The 22,898-nt window shown below is 44.0% G+C and overlaps 1 protein-coding gene across 1 annotated transcript in view; it reads left to right on the top strand.

Annotated features, from left to right (window-relative positions):
* LOC311130572 (lysine-specific demethylase 4B-like) overlaps positions 1-22,898 on the top strand; it is a 32,702-nt gene that overhangs the window by 7,286 nt on the left and 2,518 nt on the right. Inside the window, exons 3-9 of the mRNA XM_084163339.1 lie at positions 1,964-2,043; positions 2,378-2,433; positions 2,617-2,725; positions 11,988-12,173; positions 12,481-12,651; positions 12,899-13,018; positions 20,719-20,811. Of these exons, the coding sequence (XP_084019465.1) occupies positions 1,964-2,043; positions 2,378-2,433; positions 2,617-2,725; positions 11,988-12,173; positions 12,481-12,651; positions 12,899-13,018; positions 20,719-20,811 (815 nt within the window). The remainder of the gene's footprint in view (positions 1-1,963; positions 2,044-2,377; positions 2,434-2,616; positions 2,726-11,987; positions 12,174-12,480; positions 12,652-12,898; positions 13,019-20,718; positions 20,812-22,898) is intronic.

Below are 22,898 nucleotides of genomic sequence, written 5' to 3'. Positions count from 1 at the left end.
TAAGCGGGGAGGCATCCTGTCAAAAACAAACGCGCTCTCTTCTCAACCCCCACTCTCGTCTTCTCTTCCCGGGTCATTGCTTTGGTCTGGAAGGTCGAGTGTAGTTGATCTCAATGCCCACAAGTTAAAATGCTGAAACAAAACCAAAAAAACGCTTTTGCCGCCCAATAAGTGACTACTGCAGAACAGCCAATGACATGTACAGTGGGGAAAAAAAGTATTTAGTCAGCCACCAATTGTGCAAGTTCTCCCACTTAAAAAGATGAGAGAGGCCTGTAATTTTCATCATAGGTACACGTCAACTATGACAGACAAAATGAGAAAAAAATATCCAGAAAATCACATTGTAGGATTTTTAATGAATTTATTTGCAAATTATGGTGGAAAATAAGTATTTGGTCAATAACAAAAGTTTCTCAATACTTTGTTATATACCCTTTGTTGGCAATGACACAGGTCAAACGTTTTCTGTAAGTCTACACAAGGTTTTCACACACTGTTGCTGGTATTTTGGCCCATTCCTCCATGCAGATCTCCTCTAGTGCAGTGATGTTTTGGGGCTGTCGCTGGGCAACACGGACTTTCAATTCCCTCCAAAGATTTTCTATGGGGTTGAGATCTGGAGACTGGCTAGGCCACTCCAGGACCTTGAAATGCTTCTTATGAAGCCACTCCTTCGTTGCCCGGGCGGTGTGTTTGGGATCATTGTCATGCTGAAAGACCCAGCCACGTTTCATCTTCAATGCCCTTGCTGATGAAAGGAGGTTTTCACTCAAAATCTCACGATACATGGCCCCATTCATTCTTTCCTTTACACGGATCAGTCGTCCTGGTCCCTTTGCAGAAAAACAGCCCCAAAGCATGATGTTTCCACCCCCATGCTTCACAGTAGGTATGGTGTTCTTTGGATGCAACTCAGCATTGTTTGTCCTCCAAACACGACGAGTTGAGTTTTTACCAAAAAGTTCTATTTTGGTTTCATCTGACCATATGACATTCTCCCAATCCTCTTCTGGATCATCCAAATGCACTCTAGCAAACTTCAGACGGGCCTGGACATGTACTGGCTTAAGCAGGGGGATACGTCTGGCACTGCAGGATTTGAGTCCCTGGCGGCGTATTGTGTTACTGATGGTAGGCTTTGTTACTTTGGTCCCAGCTCTCTGCAGGTCATTCACTAGGTCCCCCCGTGTGGTTCTGGGATTTTTGCTCACCGTTCTTGTGATCATTTTGACCCCACGGGTGAGATCTTGCGTGGAGCCCCAGATCGAGGGAGATTATCAGTGGTCTTGTATGTCTTCCATTTCCCAGCCTGGTGCAGGTCTACAATTTTGTTTCTGGTGTCCTTTGACAGCTCTTTGGTCTTGGCCATAGTGGAGTTTGGAGTGTGACTGTTTGAGGTTGTGGACAGGTGTCTTTTATACTGATAACAAGTTCAAACAGGTGCCATTAACGAGTGGAGGACAGAGGAGCCTCTTAAAGAAGAAGTTACAGGTCTGTGAGAGCCAGAAATCTTGCTTGTTTGTAGGTGACCAAATACTTATTTTCCACCATAATTTGCAAATAAATTCATTAAAAATCCTACAATGTGATTTTCTGGAGAAAAAAAATCTCAATTTGTCTGTCATAGTTGACGTGTACCTATGATGAAAGTTACAGGCCTCTCTCATCTTTTTAAGTGGGAGAACTTGCACAATTGGTGGCTGACTAAATACTTTTTACCCCCACTGTATATGTGGGGATTTGTACAAATATTATTTTGTGAGAGAGGAGGAGAAAGTTGTGCTTTGATTAACATAATAATTTTCTGAGCCCATGGCTCAGTAGGTTCAGTGCCAATAAGTGTGAAAGGCAGGCCAGAAAATTAATTTTCTCTATGCCTCTCTCTCTCTCTCTCTCTCTCTCTCTCTACCCTCTCTCTCTCTCTCTCTCTCTCTCTCTCTCTCTCTCTCTCTCTCTCCAGGTTGTTATGGTGTTAGGCCGGACACAGTACACAACGAGGCCTGGAAGTGTTTGAGATGTACAGCGCTCGCCTGGACAGCGGTGAGTCCTCAATCAAATCAACACAAAACCGCATTATGCCTTCACCGGAAACAACTTCATATGGACTCAAACCACTGGGCTTCTTTATTGACAATACCTATCCATTTATACAATTTGGAAACATATTTTATATGCAGGGATGTTGATACAACTGTCACTCTTAAACTGTGCTGACTTTCCCTCATTCACTACTCCAGTAGTCGGAAGAGCGGTCTTATCCCAAACTGTTTTTCAAACCTACAAAAAAAAGGTTTAGCTGAACAACATCCCCCACTTCCCCTCTGTGCCCACTGGCTACCCACATCCTAACCTTTGCTTTTATGTGTTCTCACAGGACTGCTGTCTGTGTAACTTACGGGGAGGCGCTCTGAAGATGACCACGGACAACCAGTCAGTGTCCCCTTCCCTAACTTCTGCAAAACACTGGCCATACCCTATGTTACTGTAACATGCATTACTTGTGATAAGTTGTTCGCTGTGTGGTGTGTTGTGAACAGTTGGGGGCTCACGTCATATGTGTCCGCTCCCCACACACACACACATGTCATGTGTCCTCTCTTCTCCTCCCTCCAGGTGGGTCCATGTGATCTGTGCCATCGCTGTGGCCGAGGCCCGCTTCGTCAACGCCATCGAGAGGGAGCCGGTGGACATCAGCGCCATCCCAGAGAACAGGAAGAGTCTGGTGAGTGGAGGGAGGGAGGGAGCCCAAGAGTCATGCTCAATTGGCACCAAATGGACTGAAACAGGGAAGGGGACTACCTGAACTTGTCCAGTGAGTGGCCCTAACAGTGTGCCCTAATGTACATGACTCTGGTCCTAGATGGCCGACGTGTAAAAAAACAAGGCATTTTCGTCAGATGCCTACATTTTGTGATCTCCTTTGAATCGGGGGAGCCTTCTCAAAATTAAGCTGGATAGTCTAGGATTACGCTCTTCCCATCCTGCTCCTAAACTGCTGCGATTGCTCTGTCGCTACCTGGGCCCGTATCCACAAAGCATCTTAGAGTAGGAGTGCTGATCTTGGATCAGTTTTGCAGTTTAGATCATAATGAATAAGATTATATGGACAGATCCTAGATCAGCACTCCTACTCTGAGATGCTTTGTGGATACGGGCCCTGGTCTCTCAACTATTCCCTCACATACTACCTCGCGTCTCCCACTTTCATACTCTCTTTCGCTCTCCATCACTCCTCCTCTCTGACAATCACTCCTTCATCATCTCTGTCAGTCGGTCTTTCCTTTCTTTCCTTCTCTCTCTTCAACTCCCTTCACTGTCACCTCTCTCTCTCTCTCTCTCTCTCTCTCACCAACTCCCTTCACTCTCAACTGTCTCTCATTCTCTCTTTTGCTCTGTCACTCCGTTTCCTACCATCCATCACTCCCTCTCTCCTCCTGGATGGATGGATGGTGTATTAGTGAGCCGAGGAGGACGTTGGCGGAGTTAAATAATAGATGCACTGAAATGAATGGCTGAATAATCAGGTGTCGTTTCTCAATGTGCTAAATGAACTGCATTGATCCCGCGGGCAGGAGGCAATTTCCCATTGCTGCCGCACCTTTGAACAGACTGCTCCCTTCCCTCCCTTCATCCATCCCTTTCTCACTCACGTCCTCCCTTCATCCATCCCTTTTTCACTCACTCCCTCCCTTCATCCAAAGCGACTTCAGTCAGTCACACAGCCTCTGCAGTGGCATTGTCACAAATCTACAAATAATGTCTCACCCCCCCCCCCCCCCCTTCCCCCTGAATAATCGATCAAAAGAAGTGAAGATCGTCTTTTGAATAATTTACATCCGAGCGCTGTCAAAGGCTCGTTTCCTCCACCTTTGAAAAGGGCTGTAAAAAGCTGTCGCACCCTCCTAATGATTTGGATGACTGGGCTTATCTCTATTGTAGAGGAATGGTGTAATCTAATTAATTTGGGGCACCACTTGTTATTTGTCAACAAGAAACGATAAATTATAACCACAATTATCATATTATTCTGAAGGTCATTAAGTTCTTAAATGACAAGGTAAATGCATTCTCAGAGGCCAGTAGATACTTTATAAACACACATTTATTCTAGGAACATCAAGATAAAGCAGAGTTTACAGGATGAATGAATGGTGACGATTTTGCTGGCAAACTACTATACGGTACAGAATGAGAATCAAAAAGAGGAAAGGGAATAGAATAAGGGAAAATGTTTTTCTAGAGCATTTGATCAAATGGACAAAAGCAAGACAATTATTTGAAAGTACTAAAGATGAAGTGAAACAGGTAATTCTAGGAGAATGATAGCCTTATTAATAAAGTAACAAGATACAGATTTACACGCTCAGTCAAATCAAAGAAAACATAGGTGAGCTCGAGCTGGATACTGTTACGTTTAGTCTGCACCCAATGTTCTTCAGAGAACTGTCCATGCATGCACAGTTCAAAAAAGGGATTTCAGTAGTCCAGTGTTTTGACAAGGTCCCTGTGCGGGCTGGCCTTGAATTATTCTTTGGTTCATAAATGACAGCAACCAAGTCTGGTCGCAGGTCTGAACACGAGGTGCTGTTTCCACACGTTCAGTTTTGTCGTCCTGGGACAGGAGGAGGTAAGGCCTCTGTTCAGGAGCGCTGTCATTGGTTCAGGTGAGGGAAAGGTTCCAGGGGCTAAGTCCACTCCCATTCATCGCCTACATTGTTCTGTTTGGCTTGCGCAGGGCATGAGTTAATAAATGTCCACATGACTACAAGAGTGCTTTGTACACTTTCATAAATTCTTTAAACGTTTGAGTCAAGACGGTCCGATTTGTACATATACCAAATAGTATACTTTTCAGGTTAATACCTGTTAATGGCAGAAAAACATCCTAACACACATTCCAAAACTCAGTCTTATTACACACACATCTCAACACTTTTAACCGTTTTCAGTCCGTTTATGCTGTTTGCTTGAGGAAATAAAATAGTTTTTGAGGCACTTTGTGTGCAGTCCATCAATTCCAATGGAGAATCTCCTTGGCTGAGCCGTAGTCATCATCACTCTTCATCAGGACCCTGCTGGGTCTATGTCACCTGCAGGCCGCCTGAGTACCATTTGGTTCAATCAGGCTGAGTGTCCTGGACATTGTCCTATGCTGGAGGTGTGATGAGAAGTGGCCCCCTTCTTCCTGGGTTCTCTGGCCAGTGACGAGGCCCATGTGTACTGTCAATGTTCTTGTCATCTGGCGTGGATGTCCGAAGTCGACACTGCTGTACACTATGTTGTGTTCTCGGAACCCATTGATATTTGCTTGTATTCAGAAAAACGATTTGAAAAGTTTGGGTTATGGGCAGGGCTCTTAAGTGCTACCATTTTGGCCTTAAATGCTCCTAAATATTTTGCTGTGCGACCTGGAATTTTAATTTGAGAGCAAAAAAATCACTCAGATAATAATAGTTGTAATAATTAGGCTTCCCTGTACTGTTGCTTCCGAGTGCCCCAGAGAAAAAAGCATGTGCAGATTCGCTAGTGTCATGGTCAGGCACGTAACCTGTGGGTGGAACAAGGGGGGTCATGAGTTGAGCAAGGCTTGTAAGGAGAATGGAGAAATGTACAATATCTCCTCTCTTTCCTCTCCTCTGTCTTAACCCATTAAGGTGTCTGCATGCTTCCCAGCTGAAACAATTTTTCTTGAGGCAAGCCGAAGTCTGTAGCCGTAGTCTACGCCCCTTCGTCGGTGATTGGTCAACAGTAGGGATTCTTCAAGAAAGTCTTTGTCATTCAACGAGAGACGACTTGTTTTCATGCACATTTTTTCATTAAGAAATACTGCACCAAACATCTTATACTGCACAAATATATACAATGCAACAATTTCAATGGTTTTACTGAGTTACATACAGTTAATATGAGGAAATCAGTCCATTGTAATAAATTCATTATGCCCTAATCTATGTATTTCACATAACTGAGAATACAGATACTTTTAAATAAATGGGCCTCACAATGGGGCCTCAAGAACTCGTCACGGTATTTCTGTGCATTCAAATTGCCATCAATAAAATGCAATTTTGTTCATTGTCTGTAGCTTATGCCTGCCCATACCATAACCCCACTGGCACCATGGGGCATGCTGTTCTCAACGTTGACATCAGCAAAGCGCTCGCCCGCACAACCCCATACACAAGGTCTGTGATTGTGAGGCCGGTTGGATGTACTGCCAAGTTCTCTAAAACAACGTTGGAGGCGGCTTATGGTAGAGAAATGAACATTACATTCTCTGGCAACATCTCTGGTGGACATTCCTGCAGTCAGCATGCCAATTGCACGCTCCCTCAAAACTTGAGACATCTGTGGCATTGTGTTGTTTGACAAAACTGCACATTTTAGAGTGGCCTTTTATTGTGCCCAGCACAAAGTGCACCTGTGTAATGATAATGCTGTTTAATCAGATTCACCTGTCAGGTGGATGGATTATATTGGCAAAGGAGAAATGCTCACTAACAGGGATGTAAACAAATTTGTGCACAACATTTGAAAGAAATAAGCTTTTTGTGCGGATGGAACATTTCTGGGATCTTTTATTTCAGTTCATGAAACATGGGACCAACACTTTGCATGTTGCGTTTTATATTTTTGTTCAGTGTAGTTAGATGTAAAATTGCGCGACTAAGATCTCCTCGGCAAAACGTCAAAATTAATGACCGATTTCTTGAGTTATCTTAGAGTAATTCTGACTTTTGAGGAAGTGTACCCTGGCCACGGCACCTCAAAATGGACAAACAGTACTATTGTCGCTTTTTTCATTTTTTTCAAGCGAAGGTCTTTTAAGGGAGTATGCGAGCACACTCGTTCGATTCACGTAGCCGAGTTGGGCTAGGCGCCAGCCAAACTGAAGCATGCGGACGCCTTTACACTTGTGGGAAATTTGCCTAAATGTATGTGGCCATTTTCCAAATCAAATCAAATCAAATGTTATTTGCCACATGCGCCGAATACAACAGGTGTAGACATTACCGTGAAATGCTTACTTGGAATGTTTCTAACAGAAGATCTATAAAAACCATATGCATGACCATGGTAGCAATTGAAAGAGAACACTTTGGAGAGAATGGGGAAATTATCAGACCAAAGGCGAGGACACAACAGTTCACCTGACTCAAGACTGAATCCAGTCAAAAGGCACTTCAGACAAACAGATTGTAATTTTGGTACGCATAGAATTGAGTCATGAATGCTTTCAAGTGCGTGTTCCGCGGCTAATTGTCTTCACAATACGACAAACAGGCTCATTCTCTTCAGGACAACCCAGGGTATAACGCATGTCATCCTTGTAACTGTGGATCAAACATAGCGATCATAAACGTTGATACTGTAATTACATGTTTTCAAATATGGAAATGTGAAGAGCACATTTGGACTCATGGGTGTGTGGTTTACTTGTGTGACATCAAAGTGGTATTTATTATAATCCTCAACATCTCCACTTTCAGAACACATCGATTTACAGCATTTCCCTCACTCAAACAACAAAGGTGCAAAAGTAGCCCAATTAGCGGGAGGGATGGGGTCATCTTCTTGTCGCGTGCGGTGCTCAAGTTTATAATGGCTCTCAGTCAAAACCCATACAGCACTGAATCGGAGAACGTGACCTCTGACGTCATGTATGTACTCACTAACTGTAAGTCGCTCTGGATAAGAGCGTCTGCTAAATGACTGTAATGTAATGTAAATGTATAGCATGTTACTGTACAGCCACTGCTTTCCAATTTAGGTGCTTATCAATGACAAACTCTGCCCTTTTCAACCCGTATACAGGATGATGGGCTGTGAGTGGAAAGGGCTACCAAACCCTCAAATCTGTGCACTAACTTGGAACAAATAAAATTGTACAGTCAAATTTAACTTGGTAAAGTTATAAGCACTAATAAGAATTGTGTAGAAAATGATATTTTTTCTAATGGAGAAAGTTTATATTGTGTAGTGCCAAAATACAGTGGGGAGAACAAGTATTTGATACACTGCCGATTTTGCAGGTTTTCCTACTTACAAAGCATGTAGAGGTCTGTAATTTTTATCATAGGTACACTTCAACTGTGAGAGACGGAATCTAAAACAAAAATCCAGAAAATCACATTGTATGATTTTTAAGTAATTAATTTGCATTTTATTGCATGACATAAGTATTTGATCACCTACCAACCAGTAAGAATTCAGGCTCTCACAGACCTGTTAGTTTTTCTTTAAGAAGCCCTCCTGTTCTCCACTCATTACCTGTATTAACTGCACCTGTTTGAACTCGTTACCTGTATAAAAGACACCTGTCCACACACTCAATCAAACAGACTCCAACCTCTCCACAATGGCCAAGACCAGAGAGCTGTGTAAGGACATCAGGGATAAAATTGTAGACCTGCACAAGGCTGGGATGGGCTACAGGACAATAGGCAAGCAGCTTGGTGAGAAGGCAACAACTGTTGGCGCAATTATTAGAAAATGGAAGAAGTTCAAGATGATGGTCAATCACCCTCGGTCTGGGGCTCCATGCAAGATCTCACCTCGTGGGGCATCAATGATCATGAGGAAGGTGAGGGATCAGCCCAGAACTACACGGCAGGACCTAGTCAATGACCTGAAGAGAGCTGGGACCACAGTCTCAAAGAAAACCATTAGTAACACACTACGCCGTCATGGATTAAAATCCTGCAGCGCACGCAAGGTCCCCCTGCTCAAGCCAGCGCATGTCCAGGCCCGTCTGAAGTTTGCCAATGACCACCTGGATGATCCAGAGGAGGAATGGGAGAAGGTCATGTGGTCTGATCAGACAAAAATAGAGCTTTTTGGTCTAAACTCCACTCGCCGTGTTTGGAGGAAGAAGAAGGATGAGTACAACCCCAAGAACACCATCCCAACCGTGAAGCATGGAGGTGGAAACATCATTCTTTGGGGATGCTTTTCTGCAAAGGGGACAGGACGACTGCACCGTATTGCGGGGAGGATGGATGGGACCATGTATCGCGAGATCTTGGCCAACAACCTCCTTCCCTCAGTAAGAGCATTGAAAATGGGTCGTGGCTGGGTCTTCCAGCATGACAATGACCCGAAACACACAGCCAGGGCAACTAAGGAGTGGCTCCGTAAGAAGCATCTCAAGGTCCTAGAGTGGCCTAGCCAGTCTCCAGACCTGAACCCAATAGAAAATCTTTGGAGGGAGCTGAAAGTCCGTATTGCCCAGCGACAGCCCCGAAACCTGAAGGATCTGGAGAAGGTCTGTATGGAGGAGTGGGCCAAAATCCCTGCTGCAGTGTGTGCAAACCTGGTCAAGACCTACAGGAAACGTATGATCTCTGTAATTGCAAACAAAGGTTTCTGTACCAAATATTAAATTCTGCTTTTCTGATGTATCAAATACTTATGTCATGCAATAAAATGCAAATTAATTACTTAAAAATCATACAATGTGATTTTTCGGATTTTCTTTTTTTAAAATTCCGTCTCTCACAGTTAAAGTGTACCTATGATAAAAATTACAGACCTCTACATGCTTTGTAAGTAGGAAAACCTGCAAAATCGGCAGTGTATCAAATACTTGTTCTCCCCACTGTATGCATCTCACGTGTAAGCACTATTTCTCAAATCTAGTGATAATTGGTAATGGTTATATTAGACTCAATTTGGAGAGTTAAAATACAGAATTAGAAAAGGGCTGTTTCTATTAACCTCAGGCAGTAGGCTCAAGCAAGCCTGTTTCTCTCCCAAGTCAGGCAGCCTGTCTGCCAGACTCTGACCAACAGCAGCAACGGATCCTCTTTATTTATGCCAATCGAAAGCCAGGATTGTGGGGGTAAAGCACTAATCATGTTTATGCAACCTAATAATCACCCTTAGAATACTTCCAGAACCAACTTAATTTTGTTTTTAAATGTGAGAATCTACAATAGAAATTGGCTTACCATAGTCTTCATGGATAGGGGGGGCATTTGACATTGCACAGCATTAAGGTGGTTTGAAAATAGTGCTTTTAAACAATGTAGAAACATTAAATATTCCATAAATAACTTTGTAATTTCAATGATAGGTATTTGTATCAACATTTTAGCTTTTTATAATAAACAAATGTCTTTACAGGGTTACATAGTTTCTAGGGCACAACGTGTGCTTCAGAAGTAGCTAGAATTCATATCAGGCCAATATTGGCTATATCTCAATAGGTTTAAAAAAAATCGTATTTTATGGTGCTCCTATATTTTATAACTTTTGTAAATGCAGAGTACCATTGCTACCAATTATTTTATTTTATTTTTTAGAGCGCTGGTTATGGGAAGAGTTCAAATCAGGTGCCAATCCATTGGCGCAATCAAAACCCCCACAAAAAAAGTAACATAAAAAAACACTAAAAAATAACAATGTGTACAATATTTACAGAGCTCTCTGACTAGGCTACCTCAAGGTGCCATGGCAACCAGCAGTAACGCAGCACAAACCCTCAAAGAACTCCACGGTATCTTTGTTTTTCCTCTATTCATGATTTATTTTGAGTTGAATGAGACACTCAGTATGCGTCGATTCATTCATTAGTGCAGAGACTAGTGAGCACTTCAATTTAGTCTCCGTAGGAAAAATAAAAAAACATAGTTGAGAACTCATCCCAATTTATTCATTTATTTTATAAAGTTTATTTTACAAGGGACCATGTTCAATTCGAACGTAAATCTATGAGGAAATTTGATGCATTGGTTCTACCTCAGCTGGCAAAGACCAAAGCAAAAAAGGGGGGAACTTAACAAACAAAGAAATAAAATAAATGTTTGTTGATGTCCGTAAATCTCCTCTTGTGGTTCGTTCCATTTGTGGAGCCTGTGTCATGATTCTGCCCAGTGGAATATTAAATCAGGCGACGGCGAGGCCGGTGAAATATCTATGAGCCGAGACCCTATCGAGAGCTGTTGTGCATTTCCACCGCTGGCCCATGAGGTCTAAAATGAAGTATTGACATTTTAATAAATATTTTTTATTTTCCATCGATCTCCAGCGGGTCACGGCGGGCTGTATGCAATCTGTCAGAGAGAGAGAGCGGGAGACAGAAGAGGGGGGCAGGCAGGGAGAGGGGTTAAGAAAGTAAAGGGGAGAGATGGGAGAGAAGAAAAGAGGGATGGAGAGAAAGAGAGTGGGTTAGTAGGTGGGAGGGTGGAGATGGGAGGAATAGGTTGAAAGAGTGGGAGAAAGAAAAAGGTGGATGGTGAGAGAGGGAGGAGAGTTAGAAAACAAGTCTTGAGAGTGAAGGAGAGATGGGAGAAAGAGATGAGTGACCGATGCGAGGTGTGAGGGAATGCCAGGCACGAGAGAATCAGGGATGCAAAATGAATAAAGGATGGACAGGAAAATAACAGATAAAGGGAGATATGATATTAGTTTGAATAGCCGACTAAAAATGTTGTAAAATATATATTTTCTCTTAAACAGTGCCTTGTTTAAACTCCTGCTGTACGCAACATAGCGCACCATCTTTGTAACTGCATTTGATTATTGAGTGTTTCCCACCTTTCATGAAATGTCCAATATCAAAGCTAAAACTAAGTTTCACTTGTAAACTTTAGAGTGAAAGACATATTTTCTTGTTTCACCAAACTTACGATGAGCATTTAATCATTGTTCACTTTCTTTTACACAACGTTTTGACTTCTGTCATCATGTAAAACTGTACTCCTGAAATAACGTTTTTGCTCTAACAATATTTTGATGGGTTCTTGAAAAAACGTTGACTTCGGACACAACGGGTACACTGTGTTGCTTCTGTATCAAAGTAAACTCAATCAAAGTTAAGCATTTATTTCAGCCAAGTTTCTTGCTCCTGTCGATATTAAAACATACTCCTGAAATAACTAATTGCTCTGACAATAGTGTCAAAGTTTCTTTATGTAGACTTTAGACACAGTCAATAGGATGTTTTGATTCTAACACACCTATTTCCTTCTTTGGTGTTGCAGAAGTGTGTGTACTGCCATAAAAACACCAAGCAGATGTGCGGCGCGTGTATCCAGTGTTCCCACGACAGCTGCTCCACCTCCTTCCACGTCACCTGCGCTCACATCGCCGGCGTGCTCATGAAGCCTGCCGATTGGCCCTATGTGGTGTCCGTCACCTGCCACAAGCACAAGAAGACCAATCACAAGGTGTGAGCCGTATTACTCTGTGTGAATAGACATTGCAGAACGAACGGCTTCTACTTATCTTTATGTTATGAATGTGTCAAGCTAAGTATTAGCTTCACTGCTAAGCTATACGTTTTTCCGATGAAATCTCATATGGCACGCTTATGGGTTTCCTGCCAACTGAAATTCTCATAGAATATGAAGGCTGTGCACTGTCTGTCATCCACTGCTCTAACAGCATAGAAATAGAATGACAATAGATCGATTTTAATCAAATATATTATATTTCCCTCTATGTCAAACACACTCCCTCTCTCTGTCTTTCAAGGCGAGGGCGGGGCCAAGGGGGGAGTTTTCTCTGGGCCAGAAGGTGATTGGTCGGAACAGAGACGGCTGGTTCTACCCCTGCACCATCATCGGCATGGCGTCGCAGACCTTCTACGAGGTCAACTATGATGACGGCTCCTACTGCGACAACTTATTCCCAGAGAACATTGTGGTGAGTTCCACTCTACACCTCTCTGTGTCTTAATCATTAAGGATTGAAACAGTGAGGTACCATAAGATGATAGTGTTGACCTAGTTGACAAACATAATATCAGGAGAGAAAATTAGCTCTTCAAATCAAAGTAGTGGATATAGAATGGCATATCTAATGGATATGTTGGATGCATCAAATCCTAACCTGTTCTTGTCTTCCTCCACTCATTCCCTCGCTTCACCTCCCTCTGTCTCCCCTTTTCCAGAGTCATGACTGTCTTCGTAACGGCCCACCAGAGATGGGCGAGCTGATGTTGGTCCACACCATGGAGGGCAAGGCACTCAACGCCTCCTACGTCAAGGAACACGTCCACAAGCACTACCAGGTGAGTGTAGCGTTGGCCTCCCATACATTCCCCTCTTCACTCCCCCTCGTCAACCAACTAGCCCACTAGCCCCGTGGTCAATCACCAACCATGATCCTGGAGAGCGACTATAGGCTATATGCAGGCTTTTGTTCCAACCCAGCACTAAGATCAAGTTGATTAGTTGAATTGGGATGTTAGTGCTAGGCTAGTACAAAAGCCTGCACACCCTGTGTACCCCCTCGATGATCTGAAAGGACTGGATAGGTTATATGGCTTAAAATCAATGTGGCCTATCTCAACCACTTGTAAACATCTGACGTCTAAAAATCACTTTAGCCATAAAGTGTACATAGCATATCATAGGGCTAAATGATACTGTATATTATCATTCTACTACTAGGATGCATGGACAGGTTAAGAAGAATATCTTTCCCCTCAAATCTGTTGTAACTCTTTAATAGGCTTTATGAAGGCATTTACATTGATTCCCCATCACTGCACCAAGTTGGTTCTACAGCTAAAGCCTCTTTACGCCACAACTTACAACTTACACGACTTTTACGCTCCAGCGCAATATTTATCTGCATGTAAAAATGATGGCCGCCCTTGTCGGTTATGGCGGAGTATCTTGATACAGCAGGCATTAAAACGGAAATTCGAGAGATTTAGCATTGCGGCCGCATGTGGGGAATTTATGGTGCGATGCGCAGAGTGCTTACGAGGTATAAAGCTTAGAGGAGAGGAGGGTGTTCCTGGAATTGGTACCGGAGGAACACAACTCCTCAGAAGACACATGGTGTGTACACACACACACGTACACACACACGTACACACACACACACAGAGAGAGAAGGAGAGCGAGCGAGAGCCTGTTATATTAATCTCTAAACAAGTCAGCAGCCTGGTCTCAGCCTTGTGAGCACTTCTGTGCGCTCACACCCACTCGGCACACACGTACACTCTCAGCGCTCACACACTCTCAGCATGGGCGATGCGTGATATGTCAAGACAAATGGCAAACACTATTCTGGTTTAGGGTCACACAGACCATCCATTTTATCAGTGTGTGAGTCTGTCTGTATGTACAGTGCATTCGGAAAGTATGACTTTTTCCACATTTTGTTACATTACAGCCTGATCCTAAAATATCCTCATCAATCTACACACAATACCCCATAATGACAAAGGAAAAACAGGTTAATGTATTCCAAAATTAAAAAACGGAAATATCAAATTTACATAAGTATTTAGACCCTTTACTCAGTACATTGTTGAAGCACCTTTCCTTGAGTCTTCTTGGTATGACGCTACAAGCTTGGCACACCTGTATTTGGGGAGTTTCTCCCATTCTTCTCTGCAGATCCTCTCAAGCTCTGTCAGGTTGGATGGGGAGCGTCGCTGCACAGCTATTTTCAGGTCTCTCCAGAGATGTTCGATCGGGTTCAAGTCCGGGCTCTGGCTGGGCCACTCAAGGACATTCAGAGACTTGTCCCAAAGCCACTCCTGCGTTGTCTTGGCTGTGTGCTTAGGATTGTTGTCCTGTTGGAAGGTGAAACTTTGCCCCAGTCTGAGGTCCTGAGCGCTCTGGAGCAGGTTTTCATCAAGGATCTCTCTGTACTTTTCTCCGTTCATCTTTCCCTTGATCCTGACTAGTCTCCCAGTCCCTGCCGCTGAAAAATATCTCCATAGCATGATGCTGCCGCCACCATGCTTCACCCTAGGGATGGTGCCAGGTTTCCTCCAAACATGACACTTGGCATTCAGGCCAAAGAGTTCAATCTTGGTTTCATCAGACCAGAGAATCTTGTTTCTCATGGTCTGAGAGTCTTTAGGTGCCTTTTGGCAAACTCCAAGTGGGCTGGGAGACTTGTCCAAATACATAAGGTGTGGAGTTATACATACAGTGTATATGCAAAAGTATGTGGACACCCCTTCAAATTAGTGGATTCGGCTATTTCAGCCACACCTGTTGCTGACAAGTGTATAAAATCGAGCATACAGCCATGCAATCTCCATAGGAAAAACATTGGCAGTAGAATGGCCTTACTGAAGAGCTCAGTGACTTTCAACGTGGCCCCGTCATATGATGCAACCTTTCCAACAAGTCAGTTCGTAAATTATCTGCCCTACTAGAGCTGCCCCGGTCAACTATAAGTGCTGTTATTGTGAAGTGGAAACGTGTAGGAGCAACCACGGCTCAGCCGCGAAGTGGTAGGCCACACAAGCTCACAGAATGAGACCGCTGAAGCGCGTAGCGCGTAAAAATTGTCTGTCCTCGGTTGCAATACTCACTACCGAGTTCCAAACTGCCTCTGGAAGCAATGTCAGCACAAGAACTGTTCGTCGGGAGCTTCATGAAATAGGTTTCCATGGCCGGGTAGGCGCACACAAGCCTAAGATCACCATGCGCAATGCCAAGCGTCAGCTGGTGTGGTGTAAAGCTCGCCGCCATTGGACTCTTTCGTGCCTTTTACTGAGGAGTGGCTTCCGTCTGGCCACTCTACCATAAAGGCCTGATTTGGTGGAGTGCTGCAGAGATGGTTGTCCTTCTGGAAGGTTCTCCCATCTCCACCGAGGAACTCTGGAGCTCTGTCAGAATTACCATCGGGTTCTTGGTCACCTCCCTGACCAAGGCCCTTCTCCCCCGATTGCTCAGTTTGGCCATGCGCCCAGCTCTAGGAAGAGTCTTGATGGTTCCAAACTTCTTACATTTAAGAGTGATGGAGGCCACTGTGTTCTTTCGGACCTTCAATGCTGCAGAAATGCTTTGTTACCCTTCCCCAGATCTGTGCCTCGACACAATCCTGTCTCGGAGCTCTACGGACAATTCCTTCGACCTCATGGCTTGTATTTTGCTCTGACATGCACTGTCAACTGTGGGACCTTTTATATAGACAGGTGTGTGCCTTTCCAAATCATGTCCAATCAATTGAATTTACCATAGGAGGACTCCAATCAAGTTGTAGGAATATCTGAAGGATGATCAATGAAAACAGGATGCACCTGAGCTCAATTTTGAGTCTCATAGCAAAGAGTCTGAATACATATGTAAAGGTTTTTCCAGGGTTTTTTATTTCTAAAAACATGTTTTCATTTTGTCATTATGGGGTATTGTGTGTAGATTGATGAGATTTTTATTTATTTAATCAATTTTAGAAGAAGGCTGTAACGTAACAAAATGTGGAAAAAGTCAAGGGGTCTGAATACTTTCCAAATGCACTGTATGTGAGTTCATGGTTATGCCTCTGTGCGTGTGTGTTTGCGCATGTGTACGTTCTAATCTAAGAGTCTCACTGTGCTTGTATACATGTGTGTTTACGCCTGCCTGCATTCTCGCTAGTCAATTTTTCCGTTTGCACAGCAGACCAAAATCCTGTGTTTCAGATGTTATTTCCAACAACAAATCAAATCAAATTGTATTTGCCACATGCGCCGAATACAACAGGTGTAGACATTACAGTGAAATGCTTACTTACAAGCTCTTAACCAACAATGCAAAGTAAAACATATAAAAAAAGTGTTAAGCAAAAAAATAAAAAGCAAATAACTAAAGTAAAGTAAAATAACCGTAGGGAGGCTATATACAGGGGGGTACTGGTGCAGAGTCAATGTGTGGGGGCACCGGCTAGTCGAGGTAATTGAGGTAATATGTACGTAGAGTTAAAGTGACTATGCATAAATAATAAACAGAGTAGCAGCAGAGTAGAAAATGGGGACGGGGTGGGGGGGGCAGTGCAAATTGTCCAGGTAGCCATGATTAGCTGTTCAGGAGTCTTATGGCTTGGGTGTAGAAGCTGTTGAGAAGCCTTTTGGACCTAAGTCTATGACTAGGGTGGCTGGAGTCTTTGACAATTTTGAGGGCCTTCCTCTGATACCGCCTGGTATAGAGGTCTTGGATGGCAGGAAGCTTTGCCCCAGTGATGTACTGGGCCGTACGAACTACCCTCTGTAGTGCCTTGCGGTCGGAGGCCGAGCAGTTGCCATACCAGGCGGTATTGCAACCAGTCAGGATGATCTCGATGGTGCAGCTGTAGAACGTTATGAGGATCTGAGGACCCATGCCAAATGTTTTCAGTCTCCTGAGGGGGAATAGGCTTTGTCGTGCCCCCTTCACGACTGTCTTGGTGTGTTTGGACACCAAGGAACTTGAAGCTCTCAACCTGTTCCACTACAGCCACGTCGATGAGAATGGGGGTGTGCTCAGTCCTATTTATTTTCCTGTAGTCCACAATCATCTCCTTTGTCTTGATCACGTTGAGGGAGAGGTTGTTATCCTGGCACCACACGGCCAGGTCTCTGACCTCCTCCCTATAGACTGTCTCATCGTTGTCGGTGATCAGGCCTACCACTGTTGTGTCATTGGCAAACTTAATGATGGTGTTGGAGTCATGCCTGGCCATGCAGTCATGGGTGATCAGGGAGTACAGGAGGGGACTGAGCACGCACCCCTGAGGGGCCCCCGTGTTGAGGATCACTGTGGCAGATGTGTTGTTACCTACCCTTACCACCTGGGGGCGGCCCGTCAGGAAGTCCAGGATCCAGTTGCAGAGGGAGGTGTTTAGTCCCAGGATCCTTAGCTTAGTGATGAGCTTTGAGGGCGCTATGGTGTTGAACGCTGAGCTGTAGTCAATGAATAGCATTCTCACGTAGGTGTTCCTCTTGTCCAGTTGGGAAACGGCAGTGTGGAGTGCAATAGAGATTGCATCATCTGTGGATCTGTTGGGGCGGTAAGCAAATTGGAGTGGGTCTAGGGTTTCTGGGATAATGGTGCTTATGTGAGCCATGACCAGCCTTTCAAAGCACTTCATGGCTACAGACGTGAGTGTTACGGGTCGGTAGTCATTTAGGCAGGTTATCTTAATGTCCTTGGGCACAGGGACTATGGTGGTCTGCTTGAAACATGTTGGTATTACAGACTCAGTCAGGGACATGTTGAAAATGTCAGTGAAGACACTTGCCAGTTGGTCAGCACATGCTCGGAGTACACGTCCTGGTAATCCGTCTGGCCCTGTGGCCTTGTGAATGTTGACCTGCTTAAAAGTCTTACTCACATCGGCTACGGAGAGCATGATCACATAGTCATCCGGAACAGCTGGTGCTCTCATGCATGCTTCAGTGTTGCTTGCCTCGAAGCGAGCATAGAAGTGATTTAGCTCGTCTGGTAGGCTTGTGTCACTGGGCAGCTCGCGGCTGTGCTTCCCTTTTGTAGTCTGTAATAGTTTTCAAGCCCTGCCACATCCAACGAGCGTCAGAGCCTGTGTAGTACGATTGAATCTTAGTCTTGTATTGACTCTTTGCCTGTTTGATGGTTCATAGGAGGGCATAGCGGGATTTCTTATAAGCGTCCGGGTTAGAGTCCCGCTCCTTGAAAGCAGCAGCTCTAGCCTTTAGCTCAATGCGGATGTTACCTGTAATCCATGGCTTCTGGTTGGGGTATGTACGTACGGTCACTGTGGGGACGACGTCATCGATGCACTTATTGATGACGATGCACTTATTGATGAAGGCAGTGACTGATGTGGCGTACTCCTCAATGCTATCTGAAGAATCTCTGAACATATTCCAGTCTGTGCTAGCAAAACAGTCCTGTAGCTTAGCATCTGCGTCATCTGACCACTTTTTTATTAACTGAGTCACTGGTGCTTCCTGCTTTAGTTTTTGCTTATAAGCAGGAATCAGGAGGATAGAGTTATGGTCAGATTTGCCAAATGGAGGGCGAGGGAGAGCTTTGTATGCGTCTCTGTGTGTGGAGTAAAGGTGGTCTAGAGTTTTTTTTCCTCTGGTTGCACATTTAACATGCTGGTAGAAATTAGGTCGAACTGATTTAAGTTTCCCTGCATTAATGTCCCCGGCCACTAGGAGCGCTGCCTCTGTATGAGCGTTTTCCTGTTTACTTATGGCCTTATACAGCTCATTGAGTGCAGTCTTAGTGCCAGCATTGGTTTGTGGTGGTATATAGACAGCTACGAAAAATATAGAAGAAAATTCTCTTGGTAAATAGTGTGGTCTACAGCTTATCATGAGATACTCTACCTCAGGCGAGCAAAACCTTGAGACTTCCTTAGTATTAGATTTTTTGCACCAGCTGTTGTTTACAAATATACACAGACCGCCACCCCTGTCTTACCGGAGTCAGCCTTTCTATCCTGACGATGTAGCGTATTTCCCGCCAGCTGTATGTTATCAATGTCGTCGTTCAGCCACGACTCGGTGAAACATAAGATATTACAGTTTTTAATGTCCCGTTGGTAGGATAACCGTAATCTTAGGTCGTCTACCTTATTTTCAAATGATTGAACATTGGCTAATAGGATTGATGGAAGAGGCAGTTTACTCGCTCGCCGTTGGATCCTTACAAGGCACCCCGACCTACGTCCACAATATCTCCGTCTCTTTCTCATGTGAGTAACGGGGATTTGGGCTTTGTCGGGTGTCTGTAGGATATCCTTCGCGTCCGACTCGTTGAAGAAAAAATCTTTGTCCAATACGAGGTGAGTAATCGCTGTCCTGATATCCAGAAGCTCTTTTTGGTCATAACAGACAGTGGCAGAAACATTATGTACAGAATAAATTACAAATAACGCCAAAAAACACACATAATAGTAGAATTGGTTAGAGGGCTGTAAAACGGCAGCCATCTTCTCCGGCGCCATTCAGATCAACTACAACAACACTTTCAGAAGAAATAACAACTTCTCAAAAAGTGAATTATATATATTTTTCCCTCTGTGTCCCTCCTTGTCTTACTGGCAGTGAGATGTCTGTGTGAGCCGGCGCTAAGAAGCTGTTAAAAACAAGTCTCCAGCTGGTACCTGTGTCAGGGTGGCGAGCGCGACCTTGTCACGTAGCCGTCACCAGCCCAAATGGCCTCTCTCTCTCTCACTCACTCACACACACACACCAGAGTTTTCCTAATGCATAGTCTCTCCAGCTCATTGCAAAGTGGTGGGTGACGCGCTGATAGCCTGCCTACCATTGCCTATGTACTTGAATGGCGAATGGGAAGCATGCTTCAATTACCGGTTGAGAAATAAAAATAGTAGCTATTTTTAATCAACACGAGATTGCATTTTAAATTGTTACGCAATGATTGGGCTTATAAAAGTACATTTAGTCCAGCAGCAACGAATGAGCTGTTTGAGAAGCTGTAGCAGCAGCTCTTGTGCTGTCTGACAGATGTTCCGCTCATAGGCTCTGTATCTATGTGTTGTGCACTTGTGGTAAACATAACTACTAACGAAGATACGCACGCGCCAATTTAATTCCACTAAATTATGCTAATTAACCTATAGACTGATAAGCATGGTCAATCAAAATGTCTTTACATCAACTTGTATTTCCATCAATGAATAGGTTAAAAAACATTGTTTTGCAATCAGACTTTTTTTCTTCTCCCGGACAATTGGCAGGCTGCAGTTTTATTTATTGGCTTTCCATTTTATGGGCGGCCAAAAGCCGGCTATTACCGGCTAAAGGAAACCTTGGTGTGTGTTTGTGTTTGTACCTTCCAATCAGGCAATTCTGGTACTGTATTTTGCCCTACTGACTTATTCAACTTGGAGCCAGGGACTCTCCAAAAATCATAGGCTCAGTTTTTTCGTAGTTTTTCCAAGTATGACCCTTACTCAACTTTTTATAAAAGCTTTTTTTTTCACTCTTGTCCTCTCTCTTTCTCTATTTCCATCTCTCTTTTCTCTCTCCTCTTCTCCACTATTCAGGTGGAGTTCCAGGATGAGTCCCAGTTGTTACTGAAGCAAACAGAGATCCACTCGCTGGAGCAGGACCTGCCCAAAAGGGTCTGCGCCCGCCTGGTACGAGATCACCTGGCACCCACCCACTAGGGCTGTGGAGAGGGAAGCAGGGATGGGCTGGGGAGAGGGAAGCAGGGATGGGCTGGGCGATAGGGACGCAGGTGTGGGCTGGGCGAGAGGGAGGCAGGTGTGGTTTGGGGAGGCAGGGGTGGCTGGGGAGAGGGAGGCAGGGGTAGGCTGGGGAGAGGGAGGCAGGGGTAGGCTAGAGAGAGGGAAGCAGGGATGGGCTGGGCGATAGGGACGCAAGTGTGGTTTGGGGAGAGGGTGGCTGGGGGAGAGGGAGGCAGGGCTGGGGGAGAGGGAGGCAGGAGTGGGCTGGGAGAGGGAGACATGGGTGGGCGGGGGAGAGGGAGACGGGTGGGCTGGGGAGAGGAAGACAGGTGGGGTGGGGTAGAGGGAGACGGGTGGGGGAATGGAAATTGGAGCATGCATAATATTATTGCACACTACGTTATGATGTTCAATTCAGTCATGGCTGTGTTGAGCCCTTTTATAAAATATACTTCCCACAGTGCATTCGGAAAGTATTCAGACCCCTTGACTTTTTCCACATTTTGTTACGTTACAGCCTTATTCTAAAATTGATTAAATTATTTGTTCCCCTCATCAATCTACACAATAGCCCATAATGACAAAGCACTGTATTTGGATAGTGAAGCTAACATTTTAAATCTGGCTCTATATTCCAGCATTTTGCATTTGAGATAATAATAAAGAAAAAATAAGAGGCGACAGTACAGAATGTCATCTTTTATTGTAGGGTAATTTCATACATATTTGTTTTACCGTTTAGAAATGAAAGCACTTTATGTACCTAGTCCCCCCATTTGAAGAAGTCATAAGTATTTTGACAAATGTACTTATAGTGTATTAACAATTAATTTACAGCTTTTGGTTGTGCTCCGTATAATGTTTTGCCCAATAGGAAGTGAATGGTGCATAATATATTGTGTCATTTTGGAGTCACTTTTATTGTAAGTAAGAATAGAAGATGTTTCTGAACACGTCTACATTAATGTGGAGGCTACCATGATTATGGATAATCATGAATGAATTGTGAATGATAATGGTGAGAGGTTAACATATTTTGTTGTAGCCTCTGTTACTGTCATCTCACCATTATTCATATTATTATTTATTTTTCTTTATCATGGCATTATCAGGATTAATTAAGTGTTCAGAAACATCTTATCTACTAACTTAGAAAGAAAATTACTTTAGTCATCATTCACCATTTAGTTTCTATTGGGCAAAACGTAACCAAAACAAACTGCAAATGCTTCCAACAAGTGTGTAGTCGAGCTTGATTTAGTCATTGCATGCTAGGATTGTGTGACCAAATACTAAACGTTTGACTACTTTAATACACTATAAGTGAATTATGTCCAAATACTTATGACTTCTTCAAATGGGGGGATATGTATGAAAATACCCTCAAATAAAGGGTGACATTCTGTACTGTCACCTCATATTAAATATTTGATCTCAAATCCTGGAGTACAGAGCCAAACTTGAAATGTCAGCTTCACTGTCCAAATACATAAGGCGGGAAGTTGTACATACAGTGTATATGCAAAAGTATGTGGACACCCCTTCAAATTAGTGGATTTGGCTATTTCAGCCACACCTGTTGCTGACACGTGTATAAAATCGAGCACACAGCCATGCAATCTCCATAGGAAAAACATTGGCAGTAGAATGGCCTTACTGAAGAGCTCAGTGACTTTCAACGTGGCACCGTCATAGAATGCCACCTTTCCAACAAGTCAGTTCGTACATTTTCTGCACTACTAGAGCTGCCCCGGTCAACTGTAAGTGCTGTTATTGTGAAGTGGAAACGTGTAGGAGCAACAACGGCTCAGCCGCGAAGTGGTAGGCCACACAAGCTCACAGAACAGGACCGCCGTTGCAACACTCACTACCGAGTTCCAAACTGCCTCTGGAAGCAATGTCAGCACAATAACTGTTTGTCGGGAGCTTCATGAAATGAGTTTCCATGGCCGGGCAGCAGCACACAAGCCTAAGATCACCATGCACAATGCCAAGCATCAGCTGGTGTGGTGTAAAGCTCGCCACCATTGGACTCT

Source organism: Coregonus lavaretus (assembly GCF_964263955.1).
Source record: "Coregonus lavaretus genome assembly, chromosome: 6".
Classification (NCBI taxonomy): Eukaryota; Metazoa; Chordata; class Actinopteri; order Salmoniformes; family Salmonidae; genus Coregonus; species Coregonus lavaretus.
This window is presented reverse-complemented; position numbering and strand designations above follow the sequence as displayed.